The 27,552-nt window shown below is 36.7% G+C and overlaps 1 protein-coding gene across 2 annotated transcripts; it reads left to right on the top strand.

Annotated features, from left to right (window-relative positions):
* Positions 1 to 1,442: 1,442 nt before the first annotated feature.
* Positions 1,443 to 24,777, top strand: LOC133635606 (large ribosomal subunit protein uL3m-like). Of its 2 annotated transcripts, none has more exons than XM_062028833.1 (10): positions 1,443 to 1,661; positions 2,966 to 3,147; positions 3,236 to 3,327; positions 5,015 to 5,113; positions 13,218 to 13,317; positions 13,403 to 13,463; positions 17,726 to 17,837; positions 19,442 to 19,519; positions 19,617 to 19,694; positions 24,572 to 24,777. In XM_062028833.1, exons 1-10 carry the CDS (start codon positions 1,591 to 1,593, stop codon positions 24,719 to 24,721), a joined length of 1,023 nt encoding a protein of 340 aa, XP_061884817.1. In that variant the 5' UTR covers positions 1,443 to 1,590; the 3' UTR covers positions 24,722 to 24,777. The 2 variants fall into 2 exon arrangements, with proteins under 2 accessions (XP_061884817.1, XP_061884816.1); XM_062028832.1 differs by having other exon boundaries at positions 2,948 to 3,147; positions 24,572 to 24,775.
* Positions 24,778 to 27,552: the final 2,775 nt, after the last annotated feature.

Here is a 27,552-nt window from a genome sequence, read left to right as displayed (position 1 = left end):
AGGCCAGCTTTAGTGTTAATTTGATATCGCCTCAAAGGCCAAGTGGAAATTACTCCAGAGTTTGACACCCATGCTGTAGAATAAAGGTATTTTTCCGCAGAACTGTTTGCGTCGTCACTTTATTAAAGGTGGTTGATTTTTAACAATTTAGAAAAAATCTGTAAAATAATGGCATTTTTCTGTGAAACTGCCAGAATTGTCACTTCATTAAAGGTGTTTGATCGTAATAATTTGGAAAAACTCTGTAGAATAAAGGTATTTTTCCGCAGAACTGTTTGCATCGTCACTTTAATAAAGGTGGTTGATCTTAATAATTTGGTAAAAATCTGTAAAATTACGATATTCTTCCGCAAAACTTTCATGAAAATTTCTGTAAATATAATGTTTTTGATCATTATTTGGTTTACAATGTTTTACTTTAATTTTATGGTTTTCGTTTGGCAGCCGTAGCTGTCAGTAGATGACCGTTTTTTTACAGATTTTTTTTTACAGTGTAGGGGGGGAGTATATATATATATATATATATATGTATATATATAATATATATATATATATATATATATATATATATATATATATATATATATATATATATATATATATATATATATATATATATTTATATGTGTGTATATATATATATATATATTTTTTTATATATATATATATATTTATATGTGTGTATATATATATATATATATATATATGTATATATATAATATATATAATATATATATATATATATATATATATATATATATATATATATATATATATATATATATATTTATATGTGTATATATATATATATATATATTTATATGTGTATATATATATATATATATATATATATATATATATATATATATATATATATATATATATATATATATATATATATATATATATATATATATATATATATATATATATATATATATATATATATACATATATATATATATATATATATATATATATATATATATATATATATATATATATATATATATGTATATATATATATATAAAATATATATTTCATATATATATGAAATACTTGACTTGGTGAATTCTAGCTGTAAATAATATACTCCTCCCCTCTTAACCACGCCCCCAACCACGCCCCCGCCCCCCGACCACGCCCGCCCTGGCTAATTTTGTGCTTTATACAAGCAAAAATGTGTTCCATGCATCCCTGCTATTAGTTGGCGTCAAAAAATGTCACAGTAACAAAACACCTGGTCTTGGAGAACTACACACAACAACGACTGTGAAACAAGTAAATGACACATTATATAATGATGATAGTTGAATAAATTGCCATAGTAATCCTTATTCAAACAATACCTACCTGAATTATTACCTTCCAAGATATTTATCGGGTGGTGGAAAATGTAATAACACAAAATGTAGGTTAGGCGGAACCATTGTGAGGAAGCGCAGTTGCGGGGACGTCTATGTGTCAAGCACCGGAAATAAGGCTGGGTGACATTTAGAATAGGACAGAGGCATGTGATAGATTCATGTGTCGTTAAATCTACAATCCTTGCATTTGTGCACATTTTAAACAGCAAACAATAGTTAGAAATGGCCGCGTGGAGTTGTGGATTTCTTCAGAGAGGAACTCGTCTGATTTATCTCCGGGCAGCAGCGCAAAGGTGGCTAATGTGATGCTAATGTGATGCTAATTGTGCTACACTGTGCTTTTACATGCTTCCGTTTGACTCGTAAACCCTTAAATGTTCGAAAACTATTTAGTGTTGAAGCATTAAAAAGTTAGATATCCTACCCAACCCTAATGTAAAGTATTAATGCGTCAGTAATAATAGTCACATTATAGCAATTAGGGCTGGGCGATATGAAATGGTTTTCACTTCACAGGTGTGCTTGAAGCTCATGGAGAGAATGCCAAGCGTGTGCAAAGCAGTCATCAGAGCAAAGGGTGGCTATTTTGAAGAAACTAGAATATAAAACATGTTTTCAGTTATTTCACCTTTTTTTTGTTAAGTACATAACTCCAGATGTGTTCATTTATAGTTTTGATGTGACAATCTCTGCATTGAATGAGCTGATGTGTCCAAACTTTTGGCCTGGCTTCTGTATTTTTTGTCAATACAAATATAAATATTTTATCGATATTTATTCTAAACATATACCAGAGCAGAGTTCTCGTTTTGAAATGGCAATTTACGGAAAATAAAATAAACTTTTTTTTTTTGGTAATTTATTTTCGTTTCTGCTGATTGATGATTTTAATTGTCGTTACAAACAAGGATTGTAAAATGAAAATCATGTTGTTTTCTAGACCTAAGTATTGCTTCCCGGCACAAAAAAAAAAGGACTGCTTTGTTTTTCACTTTTATTTCTGGTATTTCATAATGACAAACTAATCACTTTTTGTTAATTGAGTTACCAGCCGTGAAAAGATAAGTCCATGACCAAAACATTCACTGAACAAAAAAGCAGAACATATTTTTTATTTGACACCTTCTTGTACTAATTTGTTCACTAACCAGTGTTAAATTTTTTTTTATTTTTTTTTAGTCAAAGTATTAATTTGTGTTATACTATAATTAACAGTTTGTAGACCACTTTCACATTAATATAGATAAATAAATGCACTTTAAACAGAAAATAAGTACAAACTGTGCAATTAAATGTCAAGTAAATAGTAGCTCTTGCAGTCTTATGATTTTATTTGTATTAACCCTATTTAGGTCTAAACCCTTATTCTTAAATGTGATATTTCAACTGTAAGTGTTATTAGGTTTTGCAAGGTGATTTAATATTAGTGATTGTCATCAGCAGATGCAAGAATGTAGGCTAACGATGCACTGTTAGACCCCCTTTGTCTATACGCCTGCCATTTATCTACCATTGATTTGTCCTAGCATATAAGTGCCATGTTTTGCAGTTAATAGCAAATGTAATATGCAACCGACAGATGTCCATCGCATCCCAGCCCCATCCAATCGGCAGGCTGTGTTCGGTCCGTGAAGACGACAACATGGTTTGAAGAACACCTCACGGAAGAGAACCAACAGTTCATGAGGAGGGAAATGGCGGAGGAATACAGGCAACAGACCGCTAACAAGCTTAACCCGCTAAAAGATGAACCCTGGCCGCGACATAATTGGACTGAGGGTTTGTGTCCTAATGACTAATCGCTCGCTGATTGAGCTTTTTTTATTTTTCATCGACTTAGTTCTTATATTTTTTACATTCTCTGTAGGAAGTCGAAGAGTTGGGTTGGTTGCTGTGAAGTTGGGCATGGCTCCTCTCTGGACAAAAACAGGAGAACGACTTGTCGTCACTATGTTACAGGTAATCATCAGTATTTTTTCACATCAATAGATGTTGAGACATAAATCATCTGTTACAAGTTACATAACATACAAGTCTGAGCAAATTTCTATACAGTATTTTCCGGACTATAAGGCGCACTTAAAAGCCGTTTTTTTTCTCAAAACTCGACAGTGTGCCTTATAACCCTAATGTACGGAATAATTCTGGTTTTGCTTACAGACCTCGAAGCTATTTTATTTGGTACATGGTGTAATGATAAGTGTGACCAGTAGATGGCAGTCATACATAAGAGATACGTGTAGACTGCAATATGACTCACGTAAACAACACCAACATTTTATATGTTCCATTGAAAATATAGAACATTACACACGGCGCTCAAAAACCTATCAAAATGTTTTATTACGACTTTGGTAAGCTATGAAGCCGCACCGCTTGATATGCTTCAACATAGGAGTATTATTATGGTGTGTGTGTATAAGGTAAGACATATTATCTGCCGTTTTGTTTCACAATATTATGCAAAAGCAACTTTTCTTACATTCTGGTACCTGCTGATCTGTATTTGGGATCTGCATAAGTCCTGAAAATTTGTGCGCGTCCGCCTTTGTAGTTCGTGCCGACACCGTAGTTGATAAGCTTCTTCTTTTTCTCTATCTTCTCGTTATGGGACATTCATCCTCCGCTGTTGCCATTTCTAATATAAAGTAGTGTAAAGTTCTTACTTATATCTGTCAGTAAACTCGCCATGAAAGCGCTAAAACATACCGGTGTAGTGAGTTGACATTATTCACCCAAGGAACTTTAGTTATTAGAGAGTCCTGGTCGGACGTTTTTTCACGGTGTTGTTGTTTCCGGATGAGGAAATGCTGCTCCGTTATTGATTGAAGTAAAGTCTGAATGTCATTAAAACAGTTAGCTCCATCTTTTGACAATTCTTCCACTCCCGTCCTTGCACGCTACACCGCTACAACAAAGATGACGGAGAAAAGACGCTGTCGAAGGTGAACCACGTAAATAAGACTGCCAACAAAACGGCGCATCCTGAAGCGACTGTCAGAAAGCGACTTGAAGATGATGTGTAAAACATCATCTATGCAACATTTTGAGCAAAGAACCTCCATTACATGTTATGTAGACCAGTGGTCCCCAACCACCGGGAAACGGCCCGGTACCGGTCCATGGACCGATTGGTACCGGGCCGTACAAGAAAGAATAAAAATTAAAAAAATAAAATAAATAAATATTATTATTATTATATATATATTTTTTAAATTAAATCAACATAAAAACACAATATATACATTATACATCAATATAGATCAATACAGTCTGCAGGGATACACTCCGTAAGCACACATGATTGTATTGCTTTATGACAAGAAAAATAAATAAATAAATAAATAAAATACCATACCCCCCCCCCCCACCCCCCTCCGGTCCGTGGGACACATTTTCAAGCGTTGACCGGTCCGCAGCTACAAAAAGGTTGGGGACCACTGATGTAGACCACAAGGAAGTCTTTTACATTTAGAAAAAATGAAAAAAAATATGATCAAAAATAGACCCTTCATCGGCAGTGCGCCTTATAATCCGGTGCGCCCTAGGGTCCGGAAAATATGGTACTGATTTAGTGCAGTTGTGTTTAAATCTAAGATCTGGAACATCATCATACATCTTTGGTTTTTGTTGTTTTTGTTTTCAGGTTCAGGACTGTCATGTAATAAATTGCCTGTCTAAAGAAGAGCATGATGGGCGCACTGCTGCACTAATTGTTGGCGGAAAAAATGGATCACCATTCCACGTAAGAAGGTTTTAGTTTTATGTCGTATGTATGCGCATTTTTGGGGTCGTCTTTCTTTAAAATGTAAGCATCCTTTATGGTTTGAGTCAGGGATGTCAAACTGGTTTTCATTAAGGGCCACATGGCAGTTATGGCTGCCATCAGAGGGCCGCTTGTAACTGAATAATATATGAATTGGCCTCTGGATTTCATTGTTAATTATATAAATTGTTTTAAGTAGACTGTCGATTTGACAGTAAAAACTTTACATTTACTAAATTTTACTGTAAAATGTAGTGTTTTTTAAAATATTTTACAACATTTTACGGTAAATGGAAAAACAGTACTACTGTTTTTTTGGGGAGGGGTTTTACGGAAAAAGCTGGCAGCTTAGTTGCCAGAATTTTTGTGTTGAATTGATATTGGTTTTTACAACATTATATTGTTAATGGAAAAACAGTACAAGTTATTTTTTTACTCTGACAACTTAGCTGCCAGTTTAATTTAGCTGCCAGTTTGTATACCGTAAAAACAAATGTACCGTCTTTCCATTTACAGGAATACACCGTTAAAAACAACAACTGTAGATTTTACAGTCAAAAACTGGCAGCGCAGTCAACATAAGTTTAACGCAAAAAACAAGCTTTTTAACGACAAATCATTGTCTCCCAAAACGTTGTTAGTTAATGAGGTCATTAGAGACAACAATCTTAACGTCATTGGTCTCAGCGAAACCTGGCTCAAACCAGATTATTTTTTTCCCGCTTAACGAGGCATCTGTTCCTAACTATACGAATGCACATATTGCCCGTCCCCTTAAAAGGGGTGGAGGGGCCGCACTGATATACAATGAAAACTTTAACCTTACTCCTAACCTAAGTAATAAATATAAATCATTTGAGGTGCTTACTATGAGGTCTGTCACACCGCTATCTCTCTACCTGGCTATTATCTACCGCCCCCCTGGGCCCTATTCGGACTTTATCAGTGAATTTTCAGAATTTGTCGCTGATCTAGTGACGCACGCAGATAATATAATTATAATGAGTGATTTTATTATCGGGCAGCACGGTGGAACAGGGGTTAGTGCATGTGCCTCACAATACGAAGGTCCTGAGTAGTCCAGAGTTCAATCCCGGGCTCGGGATCTTTCTGTGTGGAGTTTGCATGTTCTCCCTGTGACTGCGTGGGTTCCCTCAGGGTACTGCGGCTTCCTCCCAACTCCAAAGACATGCACCTGGAGATAGGTTGATTGGCAACACTAAATTGGCCGTAGTGTGTGAACGTGAGTGTGAATGTTGTCTGTCTATCTGCGTTGGCCCTGTGATGAGGTGGCGACTTGTCCAGGGTGTACACCGCCTTCCGCCCGAATGCAGCTGAGATAGGCTCCAGCAACCCCCGCGACCCCAAAAGGGACAAGCGGTAGAAAATGGATGGATGGATGGATGCTGTAAAGAACAACGTAAATTGTATTGTCATTTTTATTAATTTGATAGGTAGTTTGCTGTAAAGTTAAGTATTTTTATGTATTTTTATTTAGACAAAAACATGGGACAAGCGGCAGAAAATGGATGGATGTTTGGAAAGTCTGATAATATACTGTAATATTTCTTGCAATATTGGATACTATTAAAGTTTAAAATGTATGCGATTTCAAGCAGTACATACATTTTTTTCTGTCAAAATGAAAAAAATCCATTACATTTAGTGAGAAAATATAAAATACTTTATTGACACATCATTTCCATGTGTTTGCGGGCCAGATAAAATCAATCAATCAATCAATCAATGTTTATTTATATAGCCCTAAATCACAAAAGTCTCAAAAGGCTGCACAAGCCACAACGACATCCTCGGCACAGAGCCCACACAAGAGACGTCGATGTGAATGACTATGAGAAACCTTGGGAAGACCGCATATGTGATGTCGCGGGCCAGATCTGGCCCCCGGTCCTTGAGTTTGACACCTGTGTTTTAAGTGATGCTTGATTAAAAAAGTTGTTTTATTCCTAGACAATGTTTTAGAGGTCCTATGTTTTTGTTGTAGAAAATTGTGTTAATATTTCTTTAAGCGCTTATCATAGCCACCCTAAAAGAGATTTATAGTACAGTAATGTTACAGGTAAGTAATGGGCCAGTCTGTGTTAGCATTGACACTGGATTAAAATATAATAAAAAACAATAATTTGTATTTGCATTTGACGGTACCATGCAACACTATGAGTTAAGTGGCTACATAAGCCATATATGAATATGAAGATAGTACATTATAGGGGCGCACAAAAACATTTATTTATCGTCGAATCCCGATTTTTATTTATTACGATTCTAAATCGATTTAAAAAAATAATTATAACAAATCTTGTGTATAAGAATCAACTAAAAAAAAAAAAAGTTTTTAAGACGTTTCCATGCAACCAAAACAAACTTTTCCAAATAACTGGTTTTGAAAAAGTTTAATTATAATTATTGTACCAAATGGTTTAATCAAGAATCACGTTGAATAGAGAATAGATTCCGAATCAAATAGTCACCCCAAGAATTGGAAACGGATCGAATCGTTAGTTGCCCAAATAGTCACACCCCTAGTACATAACTGTAAAGGGAAACTGTATATATGTGCAAAAGTTTGGACACACCTTACTCATTCAATGCGTTTTCTTTATTTTCATGACTATTTACATATTAGATTGTCACATCAAAACTATGAATGAACACATGTGGAGTTATGTACTTAACAAAAAAAGGTGAAATAACTGAAAACATGTTTTATATTCTACTTTCTTCAAAATAGCCACCCTTTGCTCTGATAACTGCTTTGCACACTCTTGGCAGTCTCTCCATGAGCTTCAAGCACACCTGTGAAGTGAAAACCATTTCAGGTGACTACCTCTTGAAGCTCATGGAGAGAAGTACATAACTCCACATGTGTTCATTCATAGTTTTGATGCCTTCAGTGATCTACAATCTACAAAGTAAATGGTCATGAAAATAAAGGAAACGCATTGAATGAGAAGGTGTGTCCAAAATGTTGGCCTGTACTGTATCTATTCATACATTATATTACTTTAATTTATTTTCACGTTAAAAAACAACAATTTTTAAGGTGTGGCGACTTTTATTTAATTGTGTAGTGTTAGCGACTTCCTTGTTCACTTATGGAATCTGGTCAACTTCCTTTGTTTTTACTTTATCGAACTGCGCATGCAAGTGACATTGAGGCCACGTTGGGGCCTGTGTGCGTTTATACTGGAGTCTGATAAAGGTCACATTTTACTTGCAGTTTAAACAGTCAGCTGAAAAAAATCAGATTTCGGAAAAATCTGATTTGGGCCACTTTGGCCTCCAGTGTAAACGTCATCTTAAAGTAGATCATTTTAGTACATTGTGTGATTTCTTTGCTTCATCCAATCCATAGTTTAGCTGGTAGTGAAAAAACATCCATAGATTAGCCGCACCTTTGTACAAAACCCAAAACCAGTAAAGTTGGCACGTTGTGTAATTTGTAAATAAAAACAGAATACAATGATTTGCAAATCCTTTTCAACTTATATTCAATTGAATAGACTGCAAAGACAAGATATTTAATGTTCGACCTGAGAAACTAATTTTTTTTGCAAATAATCATTAACTTAGAATTTATTGGCCGCAACACATTGCAAAAAAGTTGTCACAGGGGCATGTTTACCTCTGTGTTACATGGCCTTTCCTTTTAACAACACTCAGTAAACGTTTGGGAACTGAGGAGACACATTTTTGAAGTGGAATTCTTTCCCATTCTTGCTTGATGTACAGCTTAAGTTGTTCAACAGTCCGGGGGTCTCCATTGTGGTATTTTAGGCTTCATAATGCACCACACATTTTCAATGGGAGACAGGTCTGGACTACAGGCAGGCCAGTCTAGTACCCGCACTCTTTTACTATGAAGCCACGCTGTTGTAACACGTGCAGAATGTGGCTTGGCATTGTCTTGCTGAAATAATCAGGGGCGTCCATGATAACGTTGCTTGGATGGCACATATGTTGCTCCAAATCCTGTATGTACCTTTCAGCATTAAAGGTGCCTTCACAGATGTGTAAATTACTCATGCCTTAGGCACTAATACACCCCCATACCATCACAGATGCTGGCTTTTACACTTTGCGCCGACAACAATCTGGATGGTTCTTTTCCTCTTTGGTCCGGAGGACACGACATCCACAGTTTCCAAAAACAATTTGAAATGTGGACTCGTCAGACCACAGAACACTTTTCCACTTTTCATCAGTCCATCTTAGATGAGCTCGGGCCTAGCGAAGCCGGCGGCGTTTCTGGGTGTTGTTGATAAATGGCTTTGGCTTTGCATATTAGAGTTTTAACTTGCACTTACAGATGTAGCGACCAACTGTAGTTACTGACCGTGGTTTTCTGAAGTGTTCCTGAGCCCATGTGGTGATATCCTTTACACACTGATGTCGCTTTTTGATGCAGATCCTGAGGGATCGAAGGTCTGTAATATCATCGGGTATGTGCAGTGACTTCTCCAGATTCTTTGAACCTTTTAATGATATTACGGAGCGTAGATGGTGAAATCCCTAAATTCCTTGCAATAGCTGGTTGAGAAATGTTGTTCTTAAACTGTTGGACAATTTGCTCACGCTTTTGTTGACAAAGTGGTGACCCTCGCCCCGTCCTTGTTTGTGAATGACTGAGCATTTCATGGAAGCTGCTTTTATACCCAATCATGGCACCCACCTGTTCCCAATTAGCCCGTTCACCTGTGGGATGTTCCAAATAAGTGTTTGATGAGCATTCCTCAACTTTCTCAATCTTTTTTTGCCACTTGTGCCAGCTTTTTTTGAAACATGTTGCTGGCATCAAATTCCAAACGAGCTAATATTTGCAAAAAATAACAGAGTTTACCAGTTCGTACGTTAAATATCTTGTCTTTGCAGTCTATTCAATTGAACATAAGTTGAAAAGGATTTGCAAATCATTGTTTTTATTTACCATTAACACAACGTGACAACTTCCCTGGTTTTGGGTTTTGTATAAGCCGCAGAGTCCAAAGCTTGGCAAAAATGTAGCGGCACCTGTTTTTTACAGTACATACTGTATGAAGTCACTCATAACTTCCATTTTTTTGAGCAACTCATCATATTGAACGCCAGTTTACTACACAATGTGATCTACACGTCATGAGTGTCTTCTCGGCTCCTGATCTAGAGGTTTAATAATAACGGTGCTCAGCCAACACATATCTTCTCCAGTGCATTTCATGACCATGGCAAAAAAACAAAAATCATATCAGTGCCTTATGGAAATATAACTGGATTTTGGCAGCGAGCTCCTATCGGGACTTCCCCTGCCTTTTTATGAGCGTGGGATTGCATTCAGGAAATTATACTCACCCTAATCGTCTGTGTTTCATCCTAGCTGTCTACAAATAAATGAAGCTCTATAAATTTAGCTGCTTTGTCCCACCAACAATGACAGATGTTGGCGCTTTTAATAAACTTGAAGGTGACTCGGACTACTTGGCAGCCGCGCCGAGTTGACGCCTATTTATTGACCTCTCCGCTTACCGTTGTTAGGATGCTTATGTAAAGAACGAAGGTGTGGAAGACACTCTCCTCCCGTCCTTTGTAATAAAGTCAGGTGTCCGTTGTGTCTTTATTGGACGGCGTCTTCTTGGAATTCCCTCCACGCTTCAGTCAGTGGCTGAGTTTGTCTTAGTGAGACGCGGTTGGCAGGCTGATTCTCAGTCAACAGACGGGTAGAGAGCCTTTTGGAGGGACTGGAGGGGCTGAGTCGAGCACAGGCAAAATGTCAGTCACGTTGCCAAGTGTGTCTGTGTGTGTTCTTGTATTTCTACCCTTCTTGAGACATGAAGAAGGAAAAGTAGCTTCCATATGAGGAGGTGTGAACAAGTGATGACATAAATCATGGTCCCAATAACATTGCATGTAATAGAGAATGTCTCATTTGCACCCCTGCTGGTGACATCTATCAAAATGAGGGTGGTCCCAAAAAGGAGAAATTTTTCAAATTGACTGTGTCGGTTTTAAAAGTGCTCCCCCTCTGGCCAACATATGAAATAACAAGTGTGTGTTAGAAACTGAAATGCGCCCCCTTTGGCCAAACTTGATAGAAAAAAATAAAATAAATATGTATATAGAGACATACTGTAGCAACGAAGTAAATAATGAAGATTGAAAACCAATTACAAACAAAAAATTAAGAAAAAAATAATTAACTAGGGTTAGGGTTAGCTATAAGCAGTCTTTTTCTCACAATGTGTCGACTTCTTTCTTATAAAATTGGGAACAATTTCTCATATTCTTTCGGTTTTTGTAATATTGCAATATTTTCTTGTAAACTATTACTTTTTAATGCAAAATGGTGACATCAATTTTTTTGTTGTCCTTGTAAAATAGTGACATTTTTTGAGTAAAATTATGACTTTTGTCATAATTTTACTGTTTAAAATTTTGATTATTATAAAGTTGCCAAAAGTTTAAAGTTTTCTTATAAAATTTTGACTTTTGTCGAGTAAAATTACGACTTTTTTTCATAAAATTGCCAACATTTTAAGCTTTTCTTATAAACATTTGCGACTGCTATTGAGTAAGATTCCAACTCTTATCAAAATATTGCACAAATGTTCCGTTTTTTCTGTAAAATCTTGACTTGCGTTGAGTAAAATGACAACTTTTATTATAATAATGCCAAAATTCCAAGTTTTTCTTGTGAAATTGTGACCTTTTTCTTGTGAAATTCCAACTAATTTTTCACAACAAGCGTTTTTATATTTACGTAGTTTGTATGTATTATTAATGTTGTAAATACAAATCTTTATATATCTAGAAAGGCTGGTCCTAAAGAGGTAGGCATTTTTTTTGGAGGTCTCAAGAAGGTAACAAATACAAGAGTGTGTGTGTGTGTGTGTGTGTGTGTGTGTGTGTGTGTGTGTGTGTGTGTGTGTGTTCTTGTATTTCTACCCTTCTTGAGACATGAAGAAGGAAAAGTATCTTCCATATGAGGAGGTGTGAACAAGTGATGACATAAATCATGGTCCCAATAACATTGCATCTAATAGAGAATGTCTCATTTTCACCCCTACTGGTGACATCTATCAAAATGAGGGTGGTCCCAAAAAGGAGAAATTCTTCAAATTGACTGTGTCGGTTTTAAAAGTGCTCCCCCTCTGGCCAACATATGAAATAACAAGTGTGTGTTAGAAACTGAAATGCGCCCCCTTTGGCCAAACTTAATTTAAAAAAAAATGTATATAGAGACATACTGTAGTAACGAAGTAAATAATGAAGATTGAAAACCAATATATAATATTGCAATATTTTCTCGTAAAATTATTATTTTTTTGGTGAAATTATTACTTTTTAATGCAAAATGGTGACATACATTTTTTTGTTGTTCTTGTAAAATAGTGACATTTTTTGAGTAAAATTATGACTTTTGTCATAATTTTGCTGTGTAAAATTTTGGTTATTATTATAAAGTTGCCAAAATTTTAAAGTTTTCTTATAAAATTGTGACTTTTGTCGAGTAAAATTACGACTCTTTTCATAAAATTGCCAACATTTTAAGCTTTTCTTGTAAAAATGTGCGACTTTTATTGAGTAAAATTCCAACTTTTATCATAATATTGCACAAATGTTCCGTTTTTCCTGTAAAATTTGGACTTGCGTTGAGTAAAATGACCATTTTTATTATAACACTGCCAAAATTCTAATTTTTTCTTATGAAATTGTGACCTTTTTCTTGTGAAATTCCAACTCATTTTTCACAACAAGCGTTTTTATATGTGCATAGTCTTTATATATTATTAATGTTGTAAATACAAATCTTTATATATCTAGAAAAGGTTGTCCTAAAGAGGTAGGCATTTTTTGGAGGTCTCAAGAAGGTAACAAATACAAGAATGTGTGTGTGTGAGTGTGTGTGTGTGTGTGTGTGTGTGTGTGTGCGCGCACGCTTGGCACCCGCACAGTCCTAACAGGCCCGCTGTCAGGTTTTAAAATGCCAGCGTTTGACTGCAACTCACTTTTGGTTCTTCTTCATTACGTCCTCCCACGTCTTTTACATTCTCCTTCCTGTGTGTGTTTCCGTCTGTATGACTGACAGAGATCAGAAACGGCAATGGAGATGTTCAGAAATGCAGGAGTTCCTCCAAAACAGAAAGTCAGCACCTTTCCAGTCTCGGACAACGCCATCATTAAACCCGGTATGTATACACACACACATTTAATAACCTCCACCCACAAAAAAATAAACCACACTGCTTATTTTGGGTGGGTGTGTTTGGCCAGGCACTCCGCTATATGCTGCACATTTTCGTCCAGGCCAGTATGTGGACGTGACTGCCAAATCGTAAGTTCTGTTTATTCCCTTATTGGCTTTCTTTCTTTCATCTTGGCTCCTTTTCTCCCATAAAAATGCCGCTGCCTTAAATACTGCTGAACTGTCAGAAAATATCCCAGGCTTATCCAGATTTAGTGCATTATTCTACCAGTAAATACGGATAACTATAGTTTCATTTATAGCAGGGGCCTCAAACTCACGGCCCCGGGGCTATTTGCAGCATGCATGCCCATATTCTGTGGCCCTCTACTAAACTGAGCACAATAGCAAACACACACTGGGCACAATAGCAAACACACACTGGGCAACACAAGGCGCAACTTCCTGTAAGCAAGTGGAAGTGTCAAAAATAACTAATGTAATTAATCACAAAAAAATTATTGCATTAATCATGTATAGGTGCAGATTAATCACACAATTTATTTTGAGCACACATGCTCCTTCACCTTGACTGCGGATGGTTACCTGAAAGGCGATCAGTGATCAGGCTAATGCAGGGATGTCAAATTTGTTTTCACTGAGGGCCACATCGCAGTTATGGCTGTAACAGTGAGTAATAAATGAACATAAATCAGACCTGGGCAAATAAAGATATTTAAGATGGAAACTGTAGCTGCCATTATGATGTGCAGTGATGTTTTCAAATTAGTATTAAACTATACAAGGTATTTAAATGGTTGGAATCTGCGCTTTTGCATTATATGCTAGTTGCTATGGTAATCTAATTAGTTACTATGGTAATCTAAATCACAGCAGCTCAGACGAGGCACCAAGCAGTGTGGGTGTTTGTTGCATTTTTGTTGCGTCTCACTTGATTGTAAAATATGTGGATGGAGAGGGGGTGTGACGTTCATATGTTGTCAATATTCAGTGTTTTATCGGTCATAGTTAGTATTGTAAATCCCACATTCTTTATTTTCATGTACATTCTGGGTGTCTCATTCAGTAAAAAAAAATTAAAATTCCATTCTGTTTTTTCAGGCGGTCTGTAATAAAGTTTTTAGCTTTCAATCAGACGTTATTGTGAGGTTTTGTGTTAGTGTTCCTAAAAATAAGACCCAAGCACACATACTGTACAGCAGATGTATATATATGTTAATACTAATTAATAAAAACAGATTTGTTTTAAATGTATGTATACATTTTTTAGCCTTTTTAAAGGAAATCATATCATCGTAGCAAATTACACTATCAAGTTTGCCCATGTTTTTATTACACGTAGACTTTTAGTAAATCAGGGCCTAAGTGTATTACAATGTGTTCATGAGCGATAAAGAACACAACTATGAGGGACCGTTAGGGACATTATTCAGAATTACCTCTTACATACACTACTGAAATGCTCTCACATAAACAACTGAAATGTTTTTCTCTCACACACACTACTGAAACACTCATACACACTACTGAAACACTCTTATACATACAACTGAAATGCTCTCACATAAACAACTGAAATGTTTTTTCTCTCACACACTACTGAAACACTCTTATACACACTACTGAAACACTCTTATACACACTACTGAAATGCTCTCACATAAACAACTGAAATCTTTTTCTCTCACACACACTACTGAAACACTCGTATACACACTACCGAAATGCTCTTACATACACTACTGGAATGCTCTCACATAAACAACTAAACATTTTTTCTCACACACACCCTACTGAAACACTCTTATACATACTACTGAAATGCTCTCACATAAACAACTGAAATGTTTTTCTCTCTCACACACTACTGAAACACTCTTATACACGCTACTGAAATGCTCTCACATAAACAACTAAAATGTTTTCTCTCTCACACACTACTGAAACACTCTTATACACATTACTGAAAGACTCTTATACACACTACTGAAATGCTCTCACATAAACAACTGAAATCTTTTTCTCTCACACACACTACTGAAACACTCGTATACACACTACTGAAACACTCTTATACACTCTACTGAAATGCTCTTACATACACTACTGGAATGCTCTCACATAAACAACTAAACATTTTTTCTCACACACACCCTACTGAAACACTCTTATACATACTACTGAAATGCTCTCACATAAACAACTGAAATGTTTTTCTCTCACACACACTACTGAAACACTCATACACACTACTGAAACACTCTTATACACACTACTGAAATGCTCTCACATAAACAACTGAAATCTTTTTCTCTCACACACACTACTGAAACACTGGTATACACACTACTGAAACAATCTTATACACACTACTGAAATACCCTTACATACACTACTGGAATGCTCTCACATAAACAACTAAACATTTTTTCTCACACACACCCTACTGAAACACTCTTATACATACTACTGAAATGCTCTCACATAAACAACTGAAATGTTTTTCTCTCACACACACTACTGAAACACTCTTATACACACTACTGAAATGCTCTCACATAAACAACTGAAATGTTTTTTCTCTCACACACTACTGAAACACTCTTATACACATTACTGAAACACTCTTATACACACTACTGAAATGCTCTCACATAAACAACTGAAATCTTTTTCTCTCACACACACACTACTGAAACACTCGTATACACACTACTGAAACACTGTTATACACTCTACTGAAATGCTCTTACATACACTACTGGAATGCTCTCACATAAACAACTAAACATTTTTTCTCACACACACCCTACTGAAACACTCTTATACATACTACTGAAATGCTCTCACATAAACAACTGAAATGTTTTTCTCTCACACACACTACTGAAACACTCTTATACATACAACTGAAATGCTTTTTCTCTCACACACTACTGAAACACTCTTATACACACTACTGAAACACTCTTATACACACTACTGAAATGCTCTCACATAAACAACTGACATCTTTTTCTCTCACACACACTACTGAAACACTCGTATACACACTACTGAAATGCTCTTACATACACTACTGGAATGCTCTCACATAAACAACTAAACATTTTTTCTCACACACACCCTACTGAAACACTCTTATACATACTACTGAAATGCTCTCACATAAACAACTGAAATGTTTTTCTCTCTCACACACACTACTGAAACACTCTTATACATACAACTGAAATGCTCTCACATAAACAACTGAAATGTTTTTTCTCTCACGCACACTACTGAAACACTCTTATACACACTACTGAAACACTCTTATACAGACTACTGAAATGCTCTCACATAAACAACTGAAATCTTTTTCTCTCACACACACTACTGAAACACTCTTATACACACTACTGAAACACTTATACAGACTACTGAAATGCTCTCACATAAACAACTGAAATCTTTTTCTCTCACACACACTACTGAAACACTCGTATACACACTACTGAAACACTCTTATACACACTACTGAAATGCCCTTACATACACTACTGGAATGCTCTCACATAAACAACTAAATATTTTTTCTCACACACACCCTACTGAAACACTCTTATACATACTACTGAAATGCTCTCACATAAACAACTGAAATGTTTTTTCTCTCACACACACTACTGAAACACTCTTATACATACAACTGAAATGCTCTCACATAAACAACTGAAATGTTTTTTCTCTCACACACTACTGAAACACTCTTATACACACTTCTGAAACACTCTTATACACACTACTGAAATGCTCTCACATAAACAACTGAAATCTTTTTCTCTCACACACACTACTGAAACACTCTTATACACACTACTGAAACACTCTTATACAGACTACTGAAATGCTCTCACATAAACAGCCGAAATCTTTTTCTCTCACACACACTACTGAAATACTCGTATACACACTACTGAAACACTCTTATACACACTACTGAAATGCTCTTACATACACTACTGGAATGCTCTCACATAAACAACTAAACATTTTTTCTCAACACACACCCTACTGAAACACTGTCATAAACACTACTGAATTGCGTGAGAGAAAAACATTTCAATTGTCTATGTGAGAGCATTTCAGTAGTGTATGTAAGAGGTCATTCTGAATAATGTCCCTAACGGCCCCTCATACACAACGCTACATCCATTCATGTATTTGTGGCGGGCTGCCATGAATACAGTAAACTTCGAAATGAATAAAGAGTGAGGTTCCACGTGGAGTTCAACCATTTCAACCCTTCCAATAATACACAATGCAACAATCAATTTGTCTGTTGCATTTACACACTTTTCAGTCTGTGATGTAATTGTGTATGTTTGCATCTTTGTGTGTGTGTGTAGTATTGGCAAAGGCTTTCAGGGCGTAATGAAGCGCTATGGCTTCAAAGGTCAGCCAGCCAGTCATGGACAAACCAAAACACATCGCAGACCAGGAGCTTCTGGACCTGGAGGCGTAAGGAACACACTTACACACACGCACACACAGAATCATCGCAAAACTACCGTATTTTCCGGACCATAGGGCGCACCGGATTATAAGGCGCACTGCCGATGAATGGTGTATTTCTGATCTGGCTCACATTCGACAGCGTCTTCTCCTTGTCATCTTTGTTGTAGCGGTGTAGCGTGCAAGGACGGGTGTGGAAGAAGTGTCAGAAGATGGAGCTAACTGTTTTAATGACATTCAGACTTTATTTAAATCAATAACGGAGCAGCATCGCCTCATGCGGAAACAACAACAGCGGAAATGTGTCCCATGAAAAACCGTCCGACCGGAACTCTCTAATAACTTAAGTTCCTTGGGTGAATAATGTAAACTCACTGTATCTATTGAACAGACAAGAAGCAAGGAATTAAACAGAGACAGAATTCAATTTAGCTCATTGAGGAGAAACGTCTGGGCTGTACTCTTTGGACAGTCTTCCACCACGCTCTGACGAAAGGTCGCACGCCTCCTCTTTTATTTGGACTTTCCCTGATTACATGGCAACAGCTGTTTCTAAAGGAAAGGGGGTCGTAAACAGCCGTCGCATTTGGTTACAAAACAGTTCAAAGAAAAGGTGCCTGGAGGGGGGTCGGGTCCTGCCTCCTCTCCGCTTTATAGATCTCGGGTCAAGACAAAATCTTCCTGTGGATTACAATAGCTCAAAGAAACCGACACCTTCATGTCACTTCCCATCGTACACAGTGGAGTTTTACAAGCCTTTTGATTGGTAAGATCAAAGACAGCTTTTGTCTGCTCGCCGGGAACTCATTGAAACACAAAGTTTTGTGATAACTTAGATGCAACTATTCTGACACTATGTTTTAGTGCTTTCATGGCAAGTTTACTGACAGATATAAGTAAGAACTTTACACTACTTTATATTAGAAATGGCAACAGTGGAGGATGAATGTCCCATAACAAGAAGATAGAGAAAAAGAAGAAGCTTATCGACTACGGCGTCACCACGGACTACAAAGGCGGACGCGCACAATTTTTCAGGACTTATGCAGATCCCAAATACAGATCAGCAGGTACCATAAGGTAAGAAAAGTTTCTTTTGCATAATATTGCGAAACAAAACGCCAGATAATATGTCTTACCTTATACACACACCATAATAATACTCCTATGTTGAAGTACAGTACAATCCATCAAGCGGTGCGGCTTCATAGCCTACCAAAGTCGCACTAAAATATTTTGATAGATTTTTGAGTGCCGTGTGTAATGTTCTATATTTTCAATGCAATATATTTTTTAGGGAATAAGCGGTAGAAAATGGATGGATGGATATTGCCATCATAGTGCAGCCTACACTTATCTCTTATGTTTGACTGCCATCTACTGGTCAGACTTATCATTACACCATGTACCCAATAAAATAGCTTCGAGGTGGGTAAGCTCAACCAAACGTATTCTTTACATCAGACGCACCGGGTTGTAAGGCGCACTGTCACGTTTTGAGGGGGGAAAAAGGATTTTAAATGCGCCTTATAGTCCGGAAAATATGGTACTCTAAAACGATAGACTGCTACGATTTGTTAACACATGCATTGTGTGCAACCCGTGTTCAGGATCCAGGCAAAGTTTTCAAAGGGAAGAAGATGCCGGGCCAAATGGGGAACACCTTCGTCACAGCGTACGCACTGAAGGTATACGCCCGCACATAAGTAGATACAATAATAAAACCTTGTGTATCCTTGACGGTCATTTGAGTGTCATAATTCTCCCATCTCCGCCTCCTTCCAGGTGTGGCGCGTCAATACCAAGCACAATGTGCTGTATGTTAACGGCTCCGTCCCCGGCCACAGGAACTGCTTACTGAAGGTAAAAACATCCCACACACATACAAACACACACACACACACACACATCTGGTTAAAGTGATGTTTGAAGGCAAAGGTCAACACCTGCATGGCTGCTTGTGGTACCAAGACAGGTGACCTTGCACCTGTAATGCAAAGGCTCACTTGCAAGCCCGTGCGCTACATCAGCAGAGTATGTTTATCTATATATAAGTGTGTGTGTGTGTGTGTGTGTGTGTGTGTGTGTGTGTGTGTGTGTGTGTGTGTGTGTGTGTGTGTGTGTGTGTGTGTGTGTGTGTGTGTGTGTGTGTGTGTGTGTGTGTGTGTGCGTGTGCGCAGGGACGCACATTAATGATCTTACTAATATCCCCACCATCCATCTCCTTCCTGGCCATGCTGTGCCTTCCCGGGCGTGTGCGTGCCACGGCCTACGATTTGTTTTGCAGGCAAGCAATAATGAATACAAATGTGCGTCGCTTTTCACCTCGCACAGCCCTCTAAAGCAAGCACACACACACCTGGACTCACTTCAGATTATATTATCACAAAGGGTATGCTCGTAGGTTAATAACATTTGCTATTGATTCTTTCATTATCCCGCCAGGCCCTCATGTCCCATGCATGTTGTCTTCAAATTAAAATGACATCTGCTACTAATATGCATACGAACATACAGTATTTCTACATTTAGAGTGCATTGGCATTAGCTCAACCAACACAGTTAAATGTCAATGTTCAATTTAAAAGTGCACTCCGGATTAGTGCTGAATAGGTTGTATTAGGGTTGTACGGTATACCGGTACTAGTATAGTATTGCGGTACTAATGAATCAAAAACGATACTATATTCCAGTGTTTTTCAACCTTTTTTTGAGCCAAGGCACATTTTTTTCATTGAACAAATCCAATGGCACACCACCAGCAGAAATCATTAAAAAACGAAACTCGGTTGACAGTAAAAAGTGGTTGTCGCAATTGTTGGATATGGCTTTAAACCATAACCAAGCATGCATCACTATAGCTCTTGTCTCAAAGTAGGTGTACTGTCACCACCTGTCACATCACACCATGACTTATTTTGAGTTTTTTTGCTGTATTCCTGTGTGTAGTGTTTGAGTTTTTGTCTTGCGCTCCTATTTTGGTGGCTTTTCCTGTTTTGTTGGTGTTTTCCTGTAGAAGTTTCATGCTATTCCCCGCATCTGTGTCAGGTTCAAACACTGATGACATCTAATAATCAGACAAGAAGCAAGGAATCATGCAGAGACAGAGTTCAGTTTAGCTCGAGGAGACACGTGTTTTGGGCTGTATTCTAGTTACAGGTCCAAACTACGTTCTAAAAGTCAAGCCTGCGCGCCTCCTCTATTTATTTGGGAGGGCCCTATTACATCGCTGAAGCTGTCGCAGAGGGAAGGGGGTAATCTCGACAACTCCAGTTAGACACAATATATGATTATAGAATAAATAAAAATTAGTTGACGCAGGTCATATCGCCTTGTTTCTGCACTGTCTGCGTCACGGCGGTGTTTGGCCTTGGCAGCCAGCAGGCCAAGTCTGGACACAACACTGATAAAAGTCGGCTGGCAATCTTTTGGACTGCCAGCTTTGCGCAGATACAAAAATACCACTTCAGCACAATTGACAATAATTTATAGCAATGGCCCTTATGCATAAAGTTAGTGTGATAATATATACATAATTATTCTAACAATCTGCTTTGTTTTAGCAATCAAGACTATTTAAGTTGTTGCTATTCTTCTTTGTGGGGACATTGTTGATTGTCATGTCATGTTCGGATGTACTTTGTGGACGCCTTCTCTGCTCCACATGCTGTAAGTCTTTGCTGTCGTCCAGCATTCTGTTTTTGTTTACTTTGTAGCCGGTTCAGTTTTAGTTTCATTCTGCATAGCCTTCCCTAAGCTTCAATGCCTTTTCTTAGCGGCACTCGCCTTCTGATTATTTTTGGTTTAAGCATTAGATACCTTTTGACCTGCAAGCTGCCTCCCGCTGTCGTCTGCATATTGTGATCACGAAAAAGCAATTAGTTACCTGCTGTTACCTACTGATATGGGAGAGTATTACACGGTTAGTCTGCCGAGCTCTAGACAGCACAGACACTCAACAACGGCACATTATTTGCGGATTATAATTACTGGTATGCAAAAAATATTTTTAACCCAAATAGGTGAAATGACTTAATCTCCCACGGCATTTCTAAATCACTAATCCTTGCCTCCATGGCGACAAATACAGTGAGTTTCTTACAAGTGTCATTATCACTGCAGGACGAGGAATAGCTAAACATGCTTCACTACACACCATAGGAGGATACTATAGCTCACCGGCGTCACCGCTAACAAAAGCTAGCGCGCCTGAATGCAAACATTGGTTGGTATCTACTTCTAGGGCCCTTGTGTACTTTGATAGTCCACACACTTTGCTGCACAGTAGCCTTGCTGGTTTGGTTGACCACCACTTTGTCCGCCGGAAGTAAACCGGTCAGAAAGAGTCACATGACTGAACACGACCTATTTAATCCAGTTCGACATCTGTTTCTGACCCTTCTAAAGATATGATTGGATAGGATATGATTAGGCTTTTCCTAGTGATCGTTTGTATAGAACAATACCGAGTCATCATGAATTAAAAAGTCAATAGTAAAGCCATTATCGGACATCCCTACTCGACAGTCTATTCTTGTTCTTAGAAATGAAGGCTTTTCCACAAAATTGTTTGGGTGACCCCAAACTTTTGAACGGTAGTGTATATCAATACAGTCTGCAGGGATACAGTCCGTGAGCACACATGATTGTGCGTGCTGCTGGTCCACTCAATCTAACTTTAATCGCCAATATTTCCATAGCAATAATAAATAAGTATGGAGACAAAGGGTACCCTTGTTTTAGACCTCTTAATAGAGGTATTGTCCCTGAGATGTATCCATTATTGATCATTCTACAGCTAGTTTTATTATATAGCGTCTTGATCCAGTGTAATAAGGAGTTGCCAAAATTGAAAAAAAACTAAGCTTTTACAAATAAGAACAATACATAATTAGTTATTTCTGTTTTATGTCGTTAAAGTTATTAACCACATCAAAACACACGCACTTAACTCGCGCCTGTTTGAGCAGCTTTGTGAGGAGATGGACGCCTTCTCGTTAAATAAGATGGTTATCCCGTGGGAAATCACTGGCCAGAGTATTTGAATTACGAGAGCCACTACAAAGATTTCTCTCAGAAAAGAAGTCACCGCCGGCAGAACATTTCAGTGACGAGGAATGGGTCGCAAAACTGACTTACTTATGCGACATATTCAGCTTGCTCAACTCAATCCGTCACTTCAGGGAAAAATGACAACTGTATTTAAATTGACAGATAAAGTAGCTGCATTTAAAATCTAACTGTATTTGTGGGCACGGCGTGTGAACAGAGGCATATTGGACATGTTTCAAACATTGGCGGGGAGACTGAGCCTGCGCCTGCATTCACCAAGCTGCTGCACGATCACCTGTCTGTGCTTTTAAAAGAGTTTGAGCGCTACTTCCCAACTTCAAAAGACCCACGAACTGCCAAGGAATGGACCCGCGACCCATTTGTCAACAAAGCAGATGAATCCAGCATGTCTGTGCAAAAAGAAGATCAACTGCTGGAGATCGCAAATGACGGCAAATGACAAAAAAATAAATAATTTATACTCATGTTATGTTGTTGGCGCGCCGGTCCGCGGGACAAATTTTCAAGCGTTGACCGGTCCGCAGCTACAAAAAGGTTGGGGACCACTGGTCTAAATAACATGTAATGGTGGTTCTTTGCTCAAAATGTTGCATAGATGATGTTTTACACATCATCTTCAAGTCGCTTTCTGACAGTCTCTTCAGGATGCGCCGTTTTGGAAGAAGTGTCAAAAGATGGAGCTAACTGTTTTAATGACATTCACACTTGACTTCAATCAATAACGGAGCAGCATCTCCTCATCCGTGGCTCGCTAGTGCAACAACAACGTGAAAAACCGTCCGACCGGAACTCTCTAATAACTAAAGTTCCTTGGGTGAATAATGTAAACTCACTACACCGGTATGTTTTAGTGCTTTCATGGCGAGTTTACTGACAGATCTAAGTAAGAACTTTACGCTACTTTATATTAGAAATGGCAACAGCAGAGGATGAATGTACCATTACAAGAAGATAGAGAAAAAGAAGAAGCTTATCGACTACAAAGGGGGACACGCGCACATTTTCAGGACTTATGCAGATCCCATATCAGCAGGCACCAGAAAGTAAGAAAAGTTGCTTTTGCATAATATTGCAAAACAAAACGCCAGATAATATGTCTTACCTTATACACACACCATAATAATACTCCTATGTTGAAGCACAGTACAATCCATCAAGCGGTGCGGCTTCATAGCTTACCAAAGTCCTACTAAAACGCAGTGTGTAATGTTCCATATTTTCAATGGAACACATACAATTTTGGTGTTGTTTACTTGAGTCATATTACAGTGTACACGTATCTCTTATGTGTGACTGCCATCTACTGGTCAGACTTATCATTTCACCATGTACCAAATAAAATAGCTTCGAGGTCGGTAAGCACAACCAAAATGATTCCGTACATTAGGCGCACCGGGTTATAAGGCGCACTGTCGAGTTTTGAGAAAATGAAAGGATTTGAAGTGCGCCTTATAGTCCGAAAAATACGCTATGTAAAAAAGGGTGGGATTCAAAAAGTTTACACTACTTCCCATTACCCGTTTAATTTTATTTTATTAATTTAATTTTCTTTTCTTTTTTTGTGAAATAATAATATTGCCATAGAGCACAAGACTGTTCTCTGGAGATATGTACAGTATGTATATTATGTGTGATATGGAACTGACACACTCAATAATGTGTTCCAGGTGAAGGATACCTCACGACCAACCAGGCCATCCACCGTCCACAGCCCCCCCTTCCCCACTTTCTTCACCGAGGAAGAAGTCGACCTTGATGAAGACCTCTACGACGACGACATGTTCGTTCACACAGAACCATCCTTATCTCTCACCTGATCACACACTTCAACTTGATCATGTTGCTGTGAACCCGCTATAAAGCATAACTCATTTAAACCTCTTGACTTGTGTGTGTGTGTGTGTGTGTGTGTGTGTGTGTGTGTGTGTGTGTGTGTGTGTGTGTGTGTGTGTGTGTGTGTGTGTGTGTGTGTGTGTGTGTGTGTGTGTGTGTGTGTGTGTGTGTGTGTGTGTGTGTGTGTGTGTGTGTGTGTGTGTGTGTGTGTGTGTGAGAGAAAGAAATGGGGAACTACCGCCGCAGCAAACAGTTTTGAGTCTCTTTCCCCCTGTAACCATGGCAACTGGAAGTGATGTAACTTCCAGGGTCCCCGCACAGAGAGAGAGAGAGACAATGTAATAATATCAAGGCAGGTGGATTATTGGAGGGTAACGACAGGTGACAGCCATGGAAGCAAACACAAATGTGAGCGGATGAAGTGTGGAGAGGAAGGGTGGAAGCTGACAAAGGTTTGACATTTGCGGCATAAGAGGATAAAGCAGGACATTAATGTTGCAGCAGGAGGCGGGGCCTAAGTGTGTTTATGTTCAGCAGTACATTATTGAAATGAGAAAACATCCTGCTGGGACCCCCGATCCTTCCTCTCCTGCGCTGGGAAACTGGAACTCCAAATTGCATCCTCTCAGGGTTCCTTTTTTTTATTTTCTTGTAATCAGACCACATTTTCAGTATATTAGATGGAATTTTTAGGTAAAAAATCTAAATTTTCTTGTAATCAGACCATATTTTCGGTATATTAGATGGAATTTTTAGGTAAAAAAATCTAAATTGTCTTGTAATCAAGACCATATTTTCAGTATATTAGATGGAATTTTTAGGTAAAAAATCAAAATTTTCTTGTAATCAGACCATATTTTCGGTATATTAGATGGAATTTTTAGGTAAAATAAGGAAAATATTCAAAAATTTTTTTTTTTTTTCAAATTTTGTCATCAGACCACATTTTCAGTATATTGCATGGAAGTTTTAGATAAAATTAGGTAAAAAATTATATATTCTTATTTGTTTTTCAATTTTTCTTGTAATCAGACCATATTTTTGGTATATTAGATGGAATTTTTAGGTAAAATAAGGGGAAAATTCTAAATTATAATTATGTATTTTTTTTCAAATTTTCTTGTAATCAGACCACATTTTCAGTATATTAGATGGAATTTTTAGGTAAAAAATCTAAATTGTCTTGTAATCAGACCATATTTTCAGTATATTAGATGGAATTTTTAGGTAAAAAATCTAAATTTTCTTGTAATCAGACCATATTTTCGGTATATTAGATGGAATTTTTAGGTAAAATAAGGAAAATATTCTAAATTATTTATTTTTTTTCAAATTTTGTCATCAGACCACATTTTCAGTATATTGCATGGAAGTTTTAGATAAAATTAGGGAAAAAATTATATATTCTTATTTGTTTTTCAATTTTTCTTGTAATCAGACCATATTTTTGGTATATTAGATGGAATTTTTAGGTAAAATAAGGAAAAAATTCTAAATTATAATTATTTATTTTTTTCAAATTTTCTTGTAATCAGACCACATTTTCAGTACATTATATGGAATTTTTAGGTAAAAAATCTAAATTGTCTTGTAATCAGACCATATTTTCAGTATATTAGATGGAATTTTTAGGTAAAAAATCTAAATTGTCTTGTAATCAGACCATATTTTCAATATATTAGATGAAATTTTTAGGTAAAAAATCTAAATTTTCTTGTAATTAGACCATATTTTCGGTATATTAGATGGAATTTTTAGGTAAAATAAGGAAAATATTCTAAATTATTAATTTTTTTTTCAAATTTTGTCATCAGACCACATTTTCAGTATATTGCATGGAAGTTTTAGATAAAATTAGGGAAAAAATTATATATTCTTATTTGTTTTTCAATTTTTCTTGTAATCAGACCATATTTTTGGTATATTAGATGGAATTTTTAGGTAAAATAAGGAAAAAATTCTAAATTATAATTTTTTTTTTTTTTCAAATTTTCTTGTAATCAGACCACATTTTCAGTACATTATATGGAATTTTTAGGTAAAAAATCTAAATTGTCTTGTAATCAGACCATATTTTCAGTATATTAGATGGAATTTTTAGGTAAAAAATCTAAATTGTCTTGTAATCAGACCATATTTTCAATATATTAGATGGAATTTTTAGGTAAAAAATATAAATTTTCTTGTAATTAGACCATATTTTCGGTATATTAGATGGAATTTTTAGGTAAAAAATCTAAATTTTATTGTAATCAGACCATATTTTCGGTATATTAGATGGAATTTTTAGGTAAAATAAGGAAAATATTCTAAATTATTAAATTTTTTTCAAATTTTGTCATCAGACCACATTTTCAGTATATTGCATGGAAGTTTTAGATAAAATTAGGGAAAAAATTATATATTCTTATTTGTTTTTCAATTTTTCTTGTAATCAGACCATATTTTTGGTATATTAGATGGAATTTTTAGGTAAAATAAGGGAAAAATTCTAAATTATAATTATATATTTTTTTCGAATTTTCTTGTAATCAGACCATATTTTCAGTATATTAGATGGAATTTTTAGGTAAAAAATCTAAATTTTCTTGTAATCAGACCATATTTTCGTTATATTAGATGGAATTTTTAGGTAAAATAAGGAAAATATTCTAAATTATTTTTTTTTTTTTCAAATTTTGTAATCAGACCACATTTTCAGTATATTGCATGGAAGTTTTAGATAAAATTAGGTAAAAAATTATATATTCTTATTTGTTTTTCAATTTTTCTTGTAATCAGCCCATATTTTTGGTATATTAGATGGAATTTTTAG

This window comes from Entelurus aequoreus, linkage group LG20 (genome assembly GCF_033978785.1).
Source record: "Entelurus aequoreus isolate RoL-2023_Sb linkage group LG20, RoL_Eaeq_v1.1, whole genome shotgun sequence".
In the NCBI taxonomy this organism is placed as follows: Eukaryota; Metazoa; Chordata; class Actinopteri; order Syngnathiformes; family Syngnathidae; genus Entelurus; species Entelurus aequoreus.
The sequence above is the reverse complement of the archived record's forward strand: the minus strand, read 5'-3'. Positions and strand labels throughout refer to the sequence as shown.

Coding starts and splice junctions, on each gene's coding strand:
- LOC133635606 (XM_062028832.1), top strand. CDS start 1,591: ATGGCCGCGTGGAGTTGTGGATTTCTTCAGAGAGGAACTCGTCTGATT. Junction 3,328..5,014: donor TTGTCGTCACTATGTTACAG/GTAATCATCAGT, acceptor TTTTGTTTTCAG/GTTCAGGACTGTCATGTAAT. Junction 13,318..13,402: donor CAACGCCATCATTAAACCCG/GTATGTATACAC, acceptor GTGTTTGGCCAG/GCACTCCGCTATATGCTGCA.